The sequence below is a fragment of the Apus apus genome, chromosome W, assembly GCF_020740795.1.
Source record: "Apus apus isolate bApuApu2 chromosome W, bApuApu2.pri.cur, whole genome shotgun sequence".
Classification (NCBI taxonomy): Eukaryota; Metazoa; Chordata; class Aves; order Apodiformes; family Apodidae; genus Apus; species Apus apus.
In genome coordinates, this window is record NC_067311.1 from 8,968,271 (window position 1) to 8,988,471 (window position 20,201).

General features: G+C 42.0%; 2 protein-coding genes across 14 annotated transcripts in view; one reads left to right on the forward strand and one right to left on the reverse strand.

Moving 5' to 3' along the window:
- Positions 1-15,740, forward strand: part of LOC127395167 (kinesin-like protein KIF2A) — a 99,093-nt gene extending 83,353 nt beyond the window's left edge. For 8 of the 13 annotated variants that reach the window (XM_051641671.1, XM_051641673.1, XM_051641682.1 and 5 more), the window contains exons 17-21: positions 679-792; positions 3,112-3,262; positions 4,841-4,942; positions 6,067-6,202; positions 13,973-15,740. In XM_051641671.1, the coding sequence (XP_051497631.1) occupies positions 679-792; positions 3,112-3,262; positions 4,841-4,942; positions 6,067-6,202; positions 13,973-14,058 (589 nt within the window). In that variant the 3' untranslated portion in view covers positions 14,059-15,740. Of the gene's footprint in view, positions 1-678; positions 793-3,111; positions 3,263-4,840; positions 4,943-5,442; positions 6,203-13,972 lie in introns of those variants that run through there. The other 5 variants (XM_051641678.1, XM_051641679.1, XR_007891740.1 and 2 more) reach the window with 4 other exon arrangements.
- LOC127395191 (uncharacterized) overlaps positions 1-20,201 on the reverse strand; it is a 173,142-nt gene that overhangs the window by 47,215 nt on the left and 105,726 nt on the right. The window lies entirely within an intron of this gene.

Below are 20,201 nucleotides of genomic sequence, written 5' to 3' on the forward strand. Positions count from 1 at the left end.
TTCTTACAGGAACATAACGAAGGACATTGCACATTCATCAAGATTCATTGAATCTTTCTATCCCTTATAGAATATGCATTGCTGAAGTGACTCCAGAAAAAGACACTGCAAAATAAATTAAATACCTATTTCTAGTATACTAAATTGTTGTGCTGAAACTGTTTCTTCCCCTTGGTGTTAAATTTGTATGTTGTTATGAAGTAAATGCCTATCACTGTAAAGTTGCTTCATTCGTTTTGTTTTAATTTTTTCTAGCAATATATAATTTTAGTAGTACAATTAGTTTTTAGGTGCTGAACACCAGTGTCTGAGCAGTATAAGATGGGGGTGAATAGAATTTAAATTATTGCAGTGGTTTGATATGTTAAAAGGAGCAGTTTAATGTAATGTTGAATGTAAAACAAACTTTATTAACTGCATTAACTGAAATCTGGAATTACTCTTCTGAAAACATTATAGTCTCCTGCAAATTAGCAGCACTGATTTTGTTCAGTTTTGTTAGTGATCTGTTATTATTTGCAGAAAGTTTAAATATACTGACACTCTTAATTGTGTTTTAATATAAAAGTAATTTTATTGTTAAACTATTGAAGAAGAATGCTAAACAAAGACTTGTCATTTTAACTGTGTTTATAAGAACATTTTCTTTTCATTTGCTGCTGTATTTTGCTGCTGCAGAGTAAAGGAATTTGGAATTAGTCCTTCAGACATTCCCTTCTCACAGGGTAGTGGCAGTCGCTCTGATCTCTCTCCTTCCTATGAGTATGACGACTTTTCTTCTTCAGTTGCCAGGTCTACTTCATTCTATACATGGAATCTTTAAGTTTTCTTTTTGGCAATTTAATTTTACAGACCAACCTTTCATTAGTTCCCTTGCCTTGAGTTACACATACTTTGTTTTGATTTTGTTTGGCAGGTGATGGTTCTGCATGATCTGCAATCATCTTCCCACTATTTTGTTCACCCTCCTTAAACAGCCACACTCTGTATCCAGGCTTGCTGGTTTCCTCATACATTTAAAAACAAAATGATGATGTCACCTTTGTACATTTAGTGGACCAAATCTGAAAAGTCTGTGTTTTGGGTAATTTGAGTATATCTAATTAAAAAGTAAAACAATTCTAATGCATATATATTTTTACAACTTTTCATCACTCCGAAGATGAGTGAAATACAGTTTACATTGTAGTAAATGTGTGCTACTTGGAAAAAAAAAATTCCCCTTAAAAATGAAGAATTTGTTCTAAAACTCGCTATACTTTCAGACTGTTATGTGCCTTTTTCAATAACGTTCTTTTAAATGACCTTTACTTGGACAGAATCATTATAAATCTTTTAAACTATTTTCATGCTGCAAGAGCCTAATATTTTCTTAAGATATTTTCACCTTTGAAATTATTTTAATTAAAGGATCTAATAATTATGGGGGATACCTGGTTGTAATTTACAATTTTCTTCAGAATTCTTGGTGGATTTACTTATAACAGCTAGTGTGGTACTGATTGACTAAATTTTTTAGAGCACAATTATTTGCACAGAAAAAGAAAGATGGTCAAGTTAAGGGTGCTGAATTAACTTTTCTTTCAAATATTATACATTGGTATGGAGTTAATATCAAGGGTTAGGAGATTTTTGCCCTCCCTAACTGTTAATGAGTAGCAAGATTTCATAGAATCATAGAATGTTTTGGGTTGGAAGGGACCTTAAACATCATCTAGTTCCATGGGCAGGGAAAGCTCCCACTAGACCAGGTTACTCAAAGCCCCATTCAAACTGGCCTTGAACACTTCCAAGGAGGGGGCAGCCACAACTTCTCTGGGCAACCTGTTACAATCTCTCACCACCCTCACAGTGAAGAATTTCTTCCTAACATCCAGTCTAAATCTCCCCTCTTTCAGTTTGAAACTGTTCCTCCTTATCCTATTGCTACATGCCCTTATAAAAAGTCCCTCTTCAGCTTCCCTGTAGGCCCCCTTCAGGTACTGGAAGGCCACTATAAGGTCCCCCCAGAGCCTTCTTTTCTCCAGGCTGAACAACCCCTACTCTCTCAGCCTGTCTTCATAGGAGAGGTGCTGCAGCCCTCTGATTATCTTCGCGGCCCTTCTCTGGACCCGCTCCAAGAGCTCCAAGTCCTTCTTATGTTGGGGACCCCAGAACTGGACACAGTACTCCAGGTGGGGTCTCACAAGAGTAGAGTAGAGGGGGAGAATCAATTCCCTCAACCTGCTGGCCACACTTCTTTTGATGCAGCCCAGCACACAATTGGCTTTCTGGGCTATAAGGGCACATTGCCAGTTCATGGTGAGCTTCTCATCAACCAACACCCTCAAATCCTTCTCCTCAGTCCATTCTCAGTCCATTCTCTGTCCAGCCTGTATCCATATTTGGGATTGCCCCAACCCATGTGCAGGACCTTTCACTTGGCCTTGTTGAACTTCATGAGGTTTGCAAGGGCCCACCTCAAATATGGTGGATAGTGGCTTAGCAACTTCATCCACCAATTCCCTGAAGAGCTGCAGATGGATCTCATCAGATCCCATGGGCTTGTGCACTTTCAGGTTCCTTAGATGATCTCAAACCTGCTCTTCTCCTATAGTGGGCAGTTCTTCCTTCTCTCAGCACCTGCCTTTGCCTTCTTTGATTTGGGTGGTGTGGCTAGAGCCCTTGCCAGTGAAGATTGAGGCAAAAATGCATATCTCAGCCTTCTCCATATCCCTGGTAACCAGGTCTCCCATTTCCTTCCAGAGAGGGCTCACATTTTCCCTAGTCTTCCTTTTATCACTGGCATACCTATAGAAGCTTTTCATGTTGCCCTTGACATCCCTGGCCAGTTTTAATTCTATCAGGGCCTTAGCCTTCCTAACCTTTCAATCGAAATTGCTTCTTGCTAGAAGATAGACTGTAATCCACCTGCAAGTAGTTGAAATTCAATGGTCTATGCTTTTTAGTACATCTTTTTGTCACTGAAAGTACATTAAATTTGTGAAGCTGACATCATCATCCTTATTAAATGAATTAAATTGTGCATAAACTCATAGAGCTTTATTTTTGGCTGTGTCCATTTTACACGGGAAGTTACTAATTTACAACTTAAATATTTTCTGATTGTAGGGTGAAGGAGCTGATAGTTGATGCTAGTGCTGCAGGAGATACCCGTCCCATAATACACCACGCTCCCAATCAGATTGATGACTTAGAGACACAGTGGGGTGTGGGGAGCTCTCCTCAGAGAGATGATCTCAAACTGCTTTGTGAACAAAATGTGAGTGGTTTACAGCATTACATGGAAAGAGATGCTGATAAATACAGTGGCAGAACAAATCCAGAGTAATGTGTATTTATAGCCTGTTAGCAATATCATTAAGTAGATACAGCATGCCCCTTCACCTTTTCACTTTATGGTACTATGTTAATTCCCATACACACAAAAAAAGGTTCCTTGAAGGGTAAGAGGGTAATGTTTTACTTTATCTTCCTTGCTGATTAGGGCAGGGTCTGCTCTAGGCTCTTGTGTGCATTTTTTCCCAGTATAGCTTCATCTCTTATTAGGTAGTTAGAAGTAGCCTGGGAAATGTGTCCATTTTATTTCACACTCCTGTGTTTTTGACCATTACTCTCCCTGCATGTGACACCTGTGAGTTTGTCTTTCTCTGCATTTAGAAATCTGGCTACCCATCATTCCACTTCCCAACATCCTGATTTTCATGGAGTGAAACCTCAGAGCAATGTTTGGGAGAGAGCCACATTATGTTCCCAGGATGTCTTCCTGGGCTGCATGAGTGGAGAGCTGGGACTTAAGAGTCATCTTCGAAAGGACATTTTTCCCTCACCGCTGATTATCCACTCTATTCCTGGTTCCTTAAATATTCAGCAGGGATTAAAACTTGGTTTGTGAAAATGCTGATGAAAGACAGAAAAGAAAAATCCTTACTACCCTAACTTATTTTTTCTCAAGACACTGCCTTCTCAAACACCTCTTCATGGTGTTGGCTGTATTTCTCATTTTAGTAACTGGCTCTTCTTCCAGAACTCTATTTCATGAAAACATGCTAGTGATTCCTAGAGCTTCCCACTGGACAGTCCTTCCAGCTAGATGCCCTTTCATATACTTTTTTCCTTGTGGAATTCAATTAAGCTTTACAATGTGTTTTAAAAATGATTTTAAGGCATAGTATGCAGAACCATACTGTCTTGCTAAACCATTGATTGTAGTCTACCTAGCACTTTCCCCTTTGATTGTTAACTATTTATGTCTAAAGAAGTCCTCTTTGTCCCAGTTTGTAAATCCATGTTGTGCATTCTTGTAATGTATTAATCACTCCATACTTTTTTTAGATTTTTCACTTCACATTTAATCCACTTTTTTTTTTCAAAGGATTAATTTAATTTTGATTTCCTGAAATGTATTGAATGTAGTTGCTGTTCTCTTTTTTGAAAATTGTTGTCTATTGCAGTATGCACAACAAAAAGTCCTGATGGAAAACAAATTTTGTGTAGGTGTTAAAACCTACTAGAAATTAGTATTCTTCCCTTGTGACTTCCTCCTTCCACTACTTTAACTTGTTTTTTTTTTATGAGGAGTATTCTGTTTTCCAGTAGAATTAGTGTCTGAAATATTTTAATTAATATTAATTAAATTTAACTCTGTGAACATTTTAAATTTATCGCACTCTCCACTCATTTCTGGAGCTTTTCTTGTTAGAAGTATTAAATTCTATTTTTTACAGGTTCTGCTTTCTGCATACTTCTTTTCATGTTCTGTGTTGAGATGGATCACATTCAATGTATTTCCTGCAGCCACAGTTCTTTCCAGACTAACAAGCTTAACTATTGTTTTTAGGAAGAGGAAGTTTCTCCACAGTTGTTTACTTTCCATGAAGCCGTGTCACAAATGGTAGAAATGGAAGAGCAAGTAGTAGAAGACCACAGGGTTGTCTTCCAGGTAAAAGATGAAGTTCTACTGGAACATTGATGTGTGTTCATGTAATACAGTAGGATGCAAAATAACGCATTTTACAACAGATGTAGAGATTAAGTTATTATGAAACATTAGCCCTGAAGTAAAACATGAAGAAGTGTGAAAGTCTAATACCATATGCCGTAGCTATGTCCTAATGCTTGCAACTTCTGGAGGGACAAGCTGCATTAGTTTAAGATGCTACTGCTGCTGCGTGTGTCCATCTGGCCTTATGCTGAAGATTACTGTTCCTCACAGTAGTCATTAGAAGAAAGTGTGTCTGAGCTCCCTTCATTTGCAGCATGGCTTGTTAGTTTATGCCATGGGTGGAGATGGGCTGCACCAATACAAAATCTATAAGCTGTAACACACAGAATTTTTTTTCTGTCAGCTTGGTCCTGATAGCTGTTGATTCTGAGATACAAAACATCCTATCCTAATAAAAATGTCTAAAATAGGTGAACTGAATTAATTGTGCTCTACAGGTGTTGGTCTTCCTTTGTTTCTTGAATATATGAGTTTACATTGGACGAGAAGAATCCTATCCCAATGTGAGCTCCATCTGCCCTGAAAACCAGCAAAACATACATGGGGTTTGGATTATGCTTTCAATATTACTTGGTCTACCGATCACAGAGGGAATTTTAGTAATTCAGGCCTAGCATGCCTAGAACTGCCAGTTGCTTTCTTTTTTAAAAAAAATCAAAGTATTTCCAGTAGGATCAGTTCTGATCATAGCATTCTTCTTTGCTGTAAGACTTTTTTTTTCACCCTCTTTTTTTGGTAATTGGAGTGCAAAGATGCCGAAGAGCTGCTTTAACTTTTACAGGACTCTTATCTGTCTGGGGAGTTAGTTCATGCAATAGAGAGCTTAAAATAGCTCTTATTTTATGTAGCTTCTCTCAAAACTAATTTTGATTATGGACAGAATTATCTTGGCTCCTTGACTGTAGTAATGATACTGTAACTATAGTCAGTGGCAACCAGCCTATATTTGTGAAAGTGTGGTCGTCTTGAGAAAAGAAGTAGCTCAGCTCTTTGTCTTGAAACTAGTCTTGAAACTTTGCTAATGTATTTAGTTGTGTTTGGTTTTTTTAACTTTTATCTAGGAATCTATTAGATGGCTGGAAGATGAAAAAGCTCTTCTTGAGATGACAGAAGAAGTAGATTATGATGTGGATTCTTATGCTACCCAACTTGAAGCAATTCTAGAGCAAAAAATTGATACTCTAACTGAACTTAGAGGTAGATTGCTTTTAATAATTTTTGTGTGCATTTCCATATGCTATGGAGACTTGCAGTAATAATGAGGAGTGTGGTTATGTTTTGGGATCTTTTTTTACCTTATGCTGTCCTGTAATGTTCTGTGGAAGGAACATTTATTCTGTTACTTAAGAACAAGTTCACATCTGTGTTCAGTTCATCCTACTTGAAAAGTCTCTGCTTTACCTCCAGGAAGTATAAATTTGATCCTGCAACTTTGTTTTGTGGGTTTTTTTAATAAAGGAAGGAAAAAGAAAAAACAAAAGAACTGTAAAAAAAAAAAACCAAAAACAAACCAAAAAACGATGCAATGAGGAAAAAGTAATAGGAGCTATTTGGATAGAAGACATGCTATACTGGTAAAAATTCAAGGGTGGGTTGTTTTGGGGGGTTTTTTTATCTGTGTTAGAAAACTCCTTATAAGATAAAATCTTGCTTTTTACTCAGTCTGAGTATCTGCTGTAAGTTAGAGGAATGCATCAAGCAAATCAGATGTGGCCTGCTTGCCTTGTAAGCATGTATTGGCACCAGTATACTTTAGCAAAGAAACAGATGTTTGTTCCTTTGCTTCTTATGGGTGATGGCTTCTTCTTCAAGAAAGGACAATTTGAGACACCAGAAGTGAAAAAACAGTAACAGTTTAAGTGACTCCCTGTTCTTCCAAAACTTATTAGATACTGCTTTTGAAACAATACACTGGAGGTAAAGGATATCTAAGATATCCTCGCATCTTTACAGGCAGAGTGATATATGTATAGCTTTACAGGAGGGAAGAACTGCTAAGTCAAAGATTCTTTCTCCCAGTAACCTCTGAATTATGCACATGACACATAATGGACACTGAATATTTCCACTTCTATTTCTGTCACTTTGGGATTAACTTTTTAATGCTATGATTTTGGTTTCCTTCTTCCCATTCTTGGGCATATTACTGGGAGATGGGGAGGGTGGAGGAGGAATAGAAATTTGAAAGGATGCCATACTTCTTTTCTCAGGTTTCTCCCATTCTTGTGCTAATTACGATGAAATGAATGATGCATTTATATTTTACTTCCAAAATTTAATCACAAATGCTTTTCACATTGATTGAAAAGTTGCCTCACACAACATCTTTGTCTCTAAAATGGAGAGACATGGACTTGACAGGTGGACCACTCAGTGGATAAAGAATTGGCTGGATAGTTGCACTCAAAGAGTTGTGGTCAATGGCTCAATGGAGATGGAGAACAATGACGAATGGTGTCCTTGAGGAATCCATATTGGGACCAGTATTATTTAACATCTTTGTTGGCAATGAGGGGACAGAGTGTATCCTCAGCAAGTTCACTGATGATACCAAACTGGGAGGGGTGGCTGATACTCCAGAGGGCTGTGCTGCCATCCAGCATGACCTGGACAGGCTGGAGAGCTGGGCAGAGAGGAACCTAATGAGGCTTAACAAAGGGAAGTGTAGGGTCCTGCACCTGGGGAGGAAGAACCCCATGCATCCCATGCATAGGATAGGGGTGGACCTGCTGGAAAGCAGTTCCGAGGAGAAGGATCTAGGAGTCCTGGTAGACAGTAAATTATCCATTAGCCACCAATGTGCCCTTATCACAGAAGGCCAATGGAATCCTGGGTTGCATAAGGAAGTGTGTGGCTGGTAGGCTGAGAGAGGTCATTCTCCTCCACTACTCTGTCATGGTGAGGCCACATGTAGTGCATCTAGTTCTGGGCTCCTCAGTTCAAGAGAGACAGTGAACTATTAGAGAGTCCAGTGGAGGGCAACAAAGATGATGGGGGGATTGGAGCATCTCTCTTATGAGGAAAGGGTGAGAGCTGGGACCCATTAGCCAGGAGAAGAGAAGGCTGATGGGAGTTCTTATTAATGCCTACAAGTATCTAAAGGGTGAGTGCAAGGAAGATGGAACCAGACTCTTCAGTAGTTCCCAGTGTCAGAATGAGGGGCAATGGGTACAAGCTGGAACATAGGAAGTTCAATTTAAATATGAGGAAAAACTTATTTACAGTGAGGGTGACAGAGCACTGGAACAGGCTGCCCCGGGAGGTTGTGGAGTCCCCTTCTCTGGAGATATTCAAGACCTGCCTGGATGCAGTCCTGAGTAATGTGCTCCAGGCAATCCTGCTTTAGCAGGGGAGTTGGACTAGATGATCTCTAGAGGTCCCTTCCAACTCTGATAATTCTGTGATTCCGTGACATGGGACAGTGGGATTAAGTTCACCCTCAGCAAGTTTGTGGATGGCACCAAGCTGAGAAGGGATGCCATCCAGAGGGACCTTGACAGGCTTGAGAGGTGGGCCCAAGCAAACTTCATGAAGTGCAACAAGGCCAAGTGCAAAGTCCTGCACATGGGTTGGGGCAATCCCAAACATGGATACAAGCTGGGTGGAGAATGGATTGAAAACAGTCCAGAGGAGAAGGACTTGTCAGACCACACCTGGAGTATTGTGTTCAATTTTGGTCCCCGCTATACAAAAAGGGTGAGGACAGGCTGGAGAGGGTCCAGAGAAGGGCTGAGAACAGCCCTGAGGAGAAGGAATTGGGGATGTTGGTTGATGAGAAGCTCACCATGAACTGGCAATGTGCACTTACAGCCCAGAAAGCCAATCATGTGCTGGGCTACATCAAAAGAAGTGTGGCCAGCAGGTTGAGGGAATTGATTCTCCCCCTCTACTTTGCTCTTGTGAGACCTCACCTGGAGTACTATGTCCAGTTTTGAGGTCCCCAACATAAGAAGGACATGGAGCTCTTGGAGCGGGTGCAGAGAAGGGCCACAATGATGATCAGAGGTCTGTAGCACCTCTCCTATGAAGACAGGCTGAGAGAGTAGGGGTTGTTCAGCCTGGAGAAAAGAAGGCTCTGGGGGGACCTTATAGTGGCCTTCCAGTACCTGAAGGGAGCCTACAGGGAAGCTGAAGAGGGACTTTTTACAAGGGCATGTAATGATAGAAGGAGGGGGGAATAGGATGAGGAGGAACGGTTTCAAACTGAAAGGGAGATTTAGACTGGATGTTAGGAAGAAATTTTTCACTGTGAGGGTGGTGAGACACTGTAACTGGTTTCCCAGAGAAGTTGTGGCTGCCCCCTCCTTGGAAATGTTCAAGGCCATTTTGAATGGGGCTTTGAGCAACTTGGTTTAGTGGAAGGTGTCCCTGCCCATGACATGGGGGTTTGATGCACCCCAGGATGCGGTTTGGCCTCTTGGCTGCCATGGCACACTGCTGACTCATATTGCACCTGCTGTCAACCAGCACCCCCAGATCTGTTTCTGCAGGGCTGCTCTTCAGACACTTGTCTCCCAATTTATAATTGTGCCCTGCATTACTGCATCCCAGGTGCAAACCCCAGCATTTGGACTTATTAATTTTCATGCCACTGATGACTGCCCAATGCTCCAATCTATCTAGATCCCTCTGGAAGGCCTCTTGTCCCTCAAGAGAATCAACAGCACCTCCCAGTTTCGTATCATCAGCAGACTTGCATTCAACTCCTGCATCCAGATAATTGATATATTGAACAGAACTAGCCCTAGAATTGAGCCTTGAGGGACACCGCTGGTGACCACTTGCCAGCCAGATGCAGCCCCACTCAGTACAACCCTTTGAGCTCTGCTGTTCAGCCAGTTCTTCACCCAATGCATTGTTGTCGTGAACCGATGGCGTCGTAGAGGCCGCTGGAAGTCAGGATGCTTCCACGACAACTGTGTATGTGCTCATTGTCCCTTGGTACTGGGGAAAGTTATGGAGCAGATCATCTTCAGTGCCATCACATGGCACATATGGGTCAACCATGTGATCAGGCCCCATCAGTATGTGTTTAGGAAAGACAGGTCCTGCTTGACTAACCTGATCTCCTTCTATGTGACCTGCTTAGTGGATGAGGGAAAGGCTGTGGATGTTGTCTACCTAGACTTTAGTAAAGCCTTTGATGCCATTGCCCACAGCATTCCCCAGAGAAACTGGCTGCTCATGGCTTGGAGGGGTGTACTCTTCACTGGGTGAAAAACTGGCTGGATGGCCGGGCCCAAAGAGTTGCGGTGAGTGGAGTTAAATCCAGGTGGTGGTGGATCACAAGTGATGTTCCCCAGCACTTGGTATTGGAGCCAGTTCTGTTTAATATCTTTATCAATGTCTTGAATGCCCCCTCAGTAACTTTGCAGACAAACAAGTTGGGTGGGAGTGTTGATCTGCCTAGGGGGAGGAAGACTGCAGAGGGATCTGGACAGGCTGGATCGATGGCCAAGGCCAACTGTATGAGATTCAACAGGGCCAAGTGTCGGGTCCTGCACTTGGGCCACAACAACCTCATGAAATGCTATAGGCTTGGGGAAGAGTAGCTGGAAAGCTGCCCAGAGGAAAAGGACCTGGGGATGTTGGTCAACAGCCAGCTGAATATGAGCCAGAGCGTGCCCAGGTGGCCAAGAAGGCCAACAGCATCCTGGCTTGTATCAGGAATAGCGTGGCCAGCAGGAGTAGGGAAGTGAGCTGTACTCAGCACTGGTGAGGCCGCACCTTGGGTGCTGTGTTCACTTTTGGGCCACTCACTATAGGAAATACATTGAGGGGCTGGAGCAGTCCAGAGAAGGGCAACCAAGCTGGTGGAGGTCTAGAGCATAAGTCTTATGAGGAGCAGCTATGGGAACTGGAGTTCTTTAGTCTGGAGAAAAGGATGCTGAGGGGAGACCCTATTGCTCTCTACAACTACCTGGTTGTAGTGAGGCAGGTGTTGGTCTCTTCTCCATAGTAACAAGTGATAGGATGAGAGGAAATGGCCTCAAGTTGTGGCTGGGGAGATTTAGATTGGATATTAGGAAAAATTTCTTTACTGAAAGGGTTGTCAGGCACTGGAACTCACTGCCCAGGGAAGCAGTTGAGTCACCATCCCTGGAGGTATTTAAAAGACATGTAAATGTGGTACTTAGGGACATGGTTTAGTGGTGGACTTGGCAGTGCTAGGTTACTGGTTGGACTTTATGATCTTAAGGGTCTTTTCCAACCTAAATAATTTTATGATTCTATTCTGTGATCTCACAGTTGGACATCTGGTCCAGAAGGATGCTTTGAGGGACAGTATCAAAAGCCTTACTAAAATCCAGAAAAACTACATTGACTGCCTTCCCTTCATCCACTAGGCAGGTAACCTTATTGTAGAAGGAGAACAAATTAGCTAAACAGGGCTTTCCTTTTATGAACCCATGTTGGCTGTGCCTGATGATTGCATTGTTCTTTAAATGCCTTTCAATAGCACCCAGTATGATCTGTTCCATAATTTTTCCAGGAACGGAGGTTAGATTAACAGGTCTGTAGTTCCCTGGGTCTTCCCTCATGCCCTTTTTGCAAATTGGAATAACATTGTCTAGCTTCCAGTTAACAGGGACCTCCCAAGACCTTTGGTAGATTATCGAGAGGTGTCCTGCCATAACATCCACCAGCTCCTTCAGTACTCTGGGATGAATCCCATCAGGCCCCACAGACCTGTGAACATTCAGCTAATACAGCTGGTCCCTTGCAATTTCAGTGTCCACAAACAGAAAGTCACTGTTCCCACACTCGTGTTCTTCTGACTCAGAGGACTAGACAGCCCAAAGTCTGTCAGTATTATTAAAAACTGAGGCAAAAAAAGCATTGAATACTTCCACATTTTTTTCATCCCTATTTAGTCATATTACCATCTTCAACGAGTATCAATCCAATGTTATTTTTACCTCCTCTTGCTATTAATGTACTTTAAAAAGCCTTTATTTTTGTCTGACACAACACTGGCCAGTTTCAACTCTAATTAAGCTTTGGCCTTTCATGTCTTCTCCCTGCATATATGAACCACAGTTCTGTAATATTCCTGCAAAGCCTGACCTCACTTCCAGAGATTGTAGAACTTATTTTTCCTCTTGAGCTCCACAATGCAATTGTGCATTATCCAAACCTATCCTGCCTAGAGACAGGGATAGCATCTAAGAAGGGACTAAGTTGCTAAGCAACTTGTTTGTATGGTGAGTATTGAATTTAAGCTTAGAATCATAGAATCATAGAATTTGGTCCTGCTCTGGCAGGGGGGTTGGAGGTTGGACTCGATGATCTTCGGAGTTCCTTTCCAACCCCTAACATTCTGTGATTCTGTGATAGAATGTATTGGGTTGGAAGGGACCTCTAGTCCAACCCCCCTACAATAAGCAGGGACATCTCACACTAGAACAGATTGCTCAGAGCCCTGTTAAGCTTGACCTTGAATGTCTCCAGGGATGGGGCCCCCACCACCTCTCTAGGCAACCTGCTCCAGTGATCCACCACCCTCATATTAAGAATTTTTTCCTAATGTCCAACCTAAATCTACCTTTCTCTAGCTTGAAACCATTACCCCTTGTCCTATTGTTACATGCCCTAATTAACAGGTCTTCCCCAGCCTTCTTATGGGCTCCTTTCAGATTTTGGAAGGTCACTATAAGGTCCCCCCAGAGTCTTCTCTTCTTCAGGCTGAACAACCCCAACTCCCTCAGCCTGTCTTCATAAGAGAGGTTCTTCAGCCCTCTGATCATTTTCATTGCCCTCCTGTACATGCTCCAACAGGTCCACATTTTTGGGGGGCGCCAGAGCTGGATGCAGTACTCCAGATGAGGTCTCACCAGGGCAGAGTAGAGAGGCAGAATCACCTCTCTTGATCTGCTGGCCACACTTCTTTTGATGCAGCCCAGGATGCAGTTGGCCTTCTGGGCTGCAATTGTACACTGATGTCTCATGTCCAGCTTTACATCCACTAGTACCCCCAGGTCTTTTTCCACAGGACTATTCTCTAGCATGTCTTTCCCCAGCCTGTATTCATATCCCTGGTTGCCTCAGCCCAGGTGCAGGCCCCTGCAGTTGGCCTTGTTGAACCTCATGAGGTTCACCTGAGCCCACTTCTCCAGCTTCTCCAGGTCCCTCTGGATGGCATCCCATCCCTCTGGCATATCAACTGCACCACCCAACTTGGTGTCATCAGCAAACTTACTGAGGGTGCTCTCAATGCCACTGTTAATATAATTAATGACGATGTTAAACAACACTGGTCCCAGTACAGACCCCCAAGGGACACCATTTGTCACTGTTTTCCATCTGGACATCGAGCCATTGACCACTACCCTCTGGATGCGACCACCTAGCCAATTCCTTATCCACTGAACAGTCCACCCATCAAACCCATATCTCTTCAACTTAGAGAGAAGGATGTTGTGGGACACCGTGTCAAAGGCCTTGCAGAAGTCCAGATAGATGACGTCCATAGGTCTTCCCTTGTCCACTGATGCAGTCAATCCATTGTAGAAAGGCACTAGGTTGGTCAGGCAGGATTTGTCACTAGTAAAGCCATACTGGCTGTCCTGAATCACGTCCTTATCCTCCATGTGCCCTAGCATATTTTCTAGGAGGATCTGTTCCATGAACTTCCCAGTAACAGAGATGAGGCTGGCAGGTCAGTAGTTCCCAGGGTCCTCCTTTCCACCCTCTTAAAAAATGGGCATAATGTTTCCTTTCTTCCAGTCACTAGGGAGTTTATCTGACTGCCATGACTTTTCAAATATCATGGAGAGTGGCTTGGCAACTACATCAGCCAATTCCTTCAGGACTCTCAATCCTCTTGTAGTTTGTAGAATCAGCTGTTTTTCTGGAGGAATGTTCTTTGTTGTGCATTAGGGCCAGGATGTGGAGCATCAGGGCTTAGCTTCAACATCTGTGTTGAGCACAGGCACATCAGTACTCATTCTCTCTTTTTCATTAAAGATAAAGTGAAATCTTTCCGGGCAGCTCTACAAGAAGAGGAACAGGCCAGTAAACAGATCAACCCGAAAAGACCACGTGCCCTTTGAAATTGGCCTTTGCTGCTAAAGGAATCCATGAACTCATACTACTGTAGCATACATTTGCTACAAAACCCAGTGGTCGTAAGAACTCAACTACTTGAAAATGTAAGAATGTTAGAAATGTCTGTGGAAATGTCCTGTTTCTTATTCATCTCAATGACATTTTCAGTTTTGTGTGAAATGCTCCTATGATATCTACAAAATGCTTCTAGATCAGACAGTACAACCATGCAGGGTTCAGATCTGTGAAGTACTTTGTTTAAACTACTTCATTTATTCAGGTTGTGAATTTTATGTTTGGAAATATTTGCCATGTTTTTCATAATGAAGTAAAACTGTGACCATTAAAAAGTCACAGTATTTCCTTTTAACTATGTCCAGTTTTGTTACAGAGATCAGCTGTGCAGTTTTAAATTGTTTGCGTGCATGCATACCTCACTAGTGGTTGTACATAACTTCTAAAGACAGTTGTGCTTATCTCTTCCCATTCTGCCTTGATGAAGGCTACCTAACTCTAAACATCCTCTTTATGAAGCACAGCCTTAATAAACAACATTCCTTATTTGTCAATATAAATTACTTTTAGTGTGTGTACATTTTTTATGTGTTTTGAGACTTTTTTTTTGGTGGCTACTGTATTTCACAGCATGTGCCATATCCTTTGAACAGGAACTGCAAGAGCTATTAGAGTGGACAAACAGCTGGACATTCCATCCTCCTTGTAAAAAATCAGGAATCTAGATTTATTTCAATACCATAAAGAATAGTTCTATAATTCTAAAATTTTCTCTGTAATAAAAAACCCCAACAAAAAAACCCCAAAATATAAATTAGTTAATGTATACTAAAGAGTAATGTTTGAATACTGAGAAGAGTATTATCTTAGGATAATGCAGATATACAGTATGTGGTATGGTGTTTAGATAATGCTGTCAGAATAAAGGTACAATCTGACCTCTGCATATGGATAGGCTAACTGTCAAAATTCAGGGATCCAACTAAAGAAATACATATTTGCCTTTCACATATTGTTAAAATTTGGCTTTTGATGCATGACAAGCTTACGTGTACATTAACTGTAGTTTGCAAGTAGTTTAAGTATCTCTGATGCTTTAAAAAAAAGTAGCTAATGCCTGTTTGCCCTCTGTACAGTGCCAGCAACTGAAAAGTGAGGTGAAATTGCATCATTTGAGAATATGCACAATATCTCTAACTAGCGCTAATAGAAATCCCACAAGTATCTGAATTCTCACAAATGGTGCCATGTGCATCAGCACTTTTTAGGTGGTGGCACTCAAATTATTTTTGCAAGTCAATATTAAAAAAAAATGACCTTTCATTAAAGAATTTATTGTCAAATGAAGAATTGTAGACCTCTCTAGGAGTTCTTCCTGCTTCCAGGAGTTGATATAATCTTGTAACTGTTTAAAAATTACTTTTGTAATACAAGGCTGTTTGTTTGTTTCTGCCAGGCCTAGAGGGGAAAAAAGGGATGGCAATGAGAAGAGAGTTAAATGAGCCAGGAATTCTCCTAGTGTTTAATATTTGTATCTCCCATAGGAAGGTAGACTATGGGAAGCTCTTGTCACACTATGGGTAAAAATAAAAAACATCCTGTGTGTAAACATGAAAACTGAAACAACAATGTGAGTTTTACATACTGTGTTTAATAAATTAAGCTATTAAATTAATTACAGGTGAGAATTTACTTCTATGAAAGTTCTGGTCTACTTTGGGAAGGGTTTCATTTTGTAGACACACCTGAGTTACACTTTTCACAAGGCTTCTGATTTCAGAATTAATATTTACTTCTGGTTCTAACTATTCTGTACAAATTTGTCACATAGGAAGTTCCCCAGAGGACTATCCTGACAAGTTTTGCAACAGGTCTTAAAAGAAACATCACACATCTTTCTGAACATTTAAGAATGTCTTCCACTTCATTATCAACACTGTTTCCAGCACAAATCCAAAACATAGCCCCATACTAGCTACTATGAATAAAATTAACTCTATCCCAGCCAAAACCAGCACACTGTCCTGTAAAACAAGCACATTTAAGATGTGACACAAATCTCCAACACTTGTTCCTTCTGTATTGGTCTGTGCATATTGCTGTGGTTACTTATACTCACTCATAAATTGGTTCTACATGCAGTGAAGCAGCACTAGAATCATGAAATTACAAATGAGCAATTCAGTTTATCAAGACAAACTCTCAGGATGCCTGCAAATTCAAGTATATGTTTCTGTACTTATTTTTCCAATGACTTAAAGTGACATTGGAAGTGTATAAAATGAAGTTATATCTTGGAGAAGATTTTGCTAATTTGCCTCTCCTCCACTTACTGTGGTCTGATGGAAAGAGATATGCTATACATGAAAAAAAGCCACCAGGAAGCTGCCAGGACCCAGCAACTCTCGTGGGAGAGGCTGATGTGGCACGGGTGTTGCCAGGGCGATGATCTGTGACCTTGCCCATGCACATAAGAAGCCTCAGGGACAGCAGCAACTAGTCACTGCCCACTGAGCACAAGGTGGGCAAACAGCACCTGAGCCTCAGTGGGGCATGGTGCTGTAGTTCCTGCAGGCAGGGAACATTGGGAGGGTGTGGAATCTCTGATGGAAGCTACTTTGGCTTTACCAAAATGGTGGGTACTCGCCTCCGGACTAAAACCACTACTTCTTCAGAGGAAGCCCCAGTGATGTCTGGTGTATCTACCCAGACAGAACTGGTAACAGTGGAAACTTCAGTACAAACAGTAGGCTGCAGTGACTGCCCAAACCCCTCTCCTGGGGAAAAGGTAAATCCCTGCACAAGGTGTGCACAGGTGGATGACCTGCTATGTTAGGTGGCTGAGTTACAGGAAACAGTAACTAGGCTGAGCAGCATTAGAAGGAGCAGAGGTAGAGATAGATAGGTGGCTTCAGAAACAAGTTCCAGCAACAGACACCACTGAGGATGAAACACCTTGGACCCTGTGTCCCACAAGTGCAGATCTCCATCACAGTCTCCACCCTCCAGCATCAGAACTAAAAACAGATTTGAAGTTCTAACAACAGTAGACAACCACAAGCAAGGCCCACAAGATGAAACAGAACCAACAGCACATGGCAGATACCGCAAAAAGAAATGACGTGTGCTTGTAGTAGGAGACTCCCTGTTAAAGGGTACTGAAGCGCCCATCTGCAGACCCGACAGGAAATCATGTGAGGTGCGCTGCCTTCCTGGAGTTAAGGTCCACGATGTTGCCGAGATGGTGCCACAACTTGTAAGGACCACAGACTACTATCCTCTATTACTCTTTCATGTGGGTATAAACGACACTGTAAGACCAAACTTAGGCAGAATCAAGAAAGACTTTAAGGCAATGGGGGAGAAAGTGTAGAGTTTTGATGCCCAATTTTTTTTCAATATTACCCGTTCATGGATTCGGGGTAGACAGAAACAGACACATAATGCAGATTAACTTCTGGCTACATGGCTAGTGTTGCCACAAGGGTTTTGGCTTTTATGATAATGAGACCTTCTACAAGGACTACAACCTGCTAGAAAGGGATGGAATCCACCTCTCTAAGAGAAGCAGAGGAATCTGTGGTAACAGGCCAGCCAACTTGGCAAGGCAGGCTTTAAACTGAAGGACCTGAGGGAAGGGATCCAAAATGTCTAGAGATTTACAGTTTCAGTATGAATACAAGCATCATTCAATATTTTCCCATATTACTATTAATTTATTATGTAACTGATAAAAATTATCCAGAAGAAACAGTGCAAAACCAATATTGTATGTCAAAACCAGCCCTTAAACACTATGGTCACAAAGACAAATTACAGGAAGGAGGAAGATGACAAGAACTGGTTGTTAGGCAGGAGGAAAACTATTGCAAGAGGCATATCTCACCACCTAGATCTCTCTCCCACAGCTCTTCAGTAACAAGTAAGAAAAGATGCTACCAGTAGACAATCATTAGAGACAGAAATTTCCAAGGGCACAGCTTTGTTGTTTAAAAGTCTTTCATCAGTGTAAACAGACTAAAAAGAAGGGGAAAAGGATCCTGGGTCAGGAGCTAGGAGCACTCATAGAAAGGTCTTCAAACTAGACTCAAAGGGGGGGCGGGGATAAAACTGGGCTTAGTAAAAAGGAGCGAGGGAGAGGCATGCCAGTACCAGGGAGAGGGATCCAAAATGGCAGGGATCACACCACCATCACTACTACAACCGATTGGGGAATAAACCAGGCCAACCAGAGTAGTGTAAAATGTGCCTCAGCTGTCTCCCTAAATGAGAACTAAAAGATCAGCCACCTGAAGTGTATGTATACAAATGCACGCATTGTGGGAAATAAACAGGAAGAAATGGAGCTCCATGCCCAGTCAGATAGTTATGATATCATAGGAATAACTGAAACATGGTCGGACAGTGACTGGAGGATCATGATAGATGGCTATAGGCGGATTCAAAAAGACTGGCAGGGAAGAAGAGGTGGAGGAGTTGCGATCTATGATAAGGAAAACCTTGAATGTATAGAAATAAACTATGTGGTAGCTCTATTGAATGCCTCTGGGTCAAAACCAGAGGGGTCGTCTCCAAGGGAGACCTTACAGTAGGCATCTGTTACCAATCCCCAAATCAAGACGATGCGACCAATGACGTGATACTTGGGTCACTCAGGCAAGCTTCAGGTGAACAAAACCTGGTCCTTATGGGAGACTTTACCCAGACATCTGCTGGAAGAACAACATTTCAGTTGACCTATCATACATCAAGTTCCTGGAATGTGTTGAGTAAAGGGGCCTAGTGGTTAAGGGGTTTATAATATTAGGGAACCTATTGATTAAGGGATTTTTAATATTAGGGGTCTATGGATTAAGGGTTAACATTGTAAGATTAATATAATGTTAGAGAGTAGAATCTACTAATGTTAATGTATAATAGAGACATTGTGCAGGAGTAGGATGTGTTTCGCCTGAGAGCCCACGAAACAGGATCCAGATGAGGCTGTGTCTGTCCGTGCCTATCCATGCCTGCTTCATCAGTCAATATGCCAGAATGATGGACTCAACCTGCCAGTGATGGACAATATGGCCTAAGGCAAAAAGCGCACAGCGAGGAAGACTGTGAGCCTTCCTCCAAGAGGCCCCTGCCCACAACCACCAAGAGGCACTGTGCATGTGGGAATGGGTGTTACTTTATGTTAATGATTTCGGGGAAACGATTTAAATATTATAATTAATTTTGGAACCAATTTGTTTAATCCTGCCTATTTCTTTGTTAGGTAATGCATATGTATATTTTTAAGTAAATAAATATGTACTGTTTTTGTCCGTTGGCATGCATGTTTGGAGGAGCAATCCTGCGCACACTCAGTGATACAGCTTGACAGGGCTATAGAGTCTATTTCTTCGCTTCAGTGTAGAAGACTGCTTCTTCTCACAAATGTTGGATGTGCCAACCAGAAATGGGGCACAGCTGGACTTGCTGCTCACTAACCAAGAAAACCTGCTCTGTAATACGTTGGTTAGTGACAGACTTGGCTGTAGTGACCACAATATTGTGGAGTTTGGGATACTGCTGAGCACGATGAAGGTTAATTCCAGGAAAAAGGTTTTAGATTTTGAAGAGCAAACTTCAGCTTGCTCAGGGCTCAGTTGGAAAGGATCCCGTGGGAAGCTTCCATGGAGGGTAAAGGAGCTAATGAGTGCTGGGAGGTTTTCAAGAACATTCTCCTTGATAAGTAAAACCGGTTCATCCCTTCTAAAGGCAAGGGAAGTAGGTGGAGCAAGAGACCCCCTTGGCTTAACTGTGAGCTTCTGGGTCTGCTTAGAAACAAAAGGGAAATGTTCCAGAGGTGGAAAAGTGGAACATTACCGGTTGAAAACTACAAGGGCATTGCCAGGGTATGCAGAGATGCAGTTAGGAAAGCAAAAGCTCAGCTTGAGCTGACATTGGCTAGAGATGTCAAAAACTTCAAGAAAGGGTTCTTCAGATGTGTTAACCGCAAGCAGAAACAGAGGAATAATATTGGCCCACTATTAAACAGGAGAGGTGAACTAGTCACCAACAATGCTGAAAAGGCAGAGGTCCTCAACACCTTCTTCACTTCTGTCTTTACCAGTGCTGTTTGGTCCCAGGCCACAGGAACAAAAGT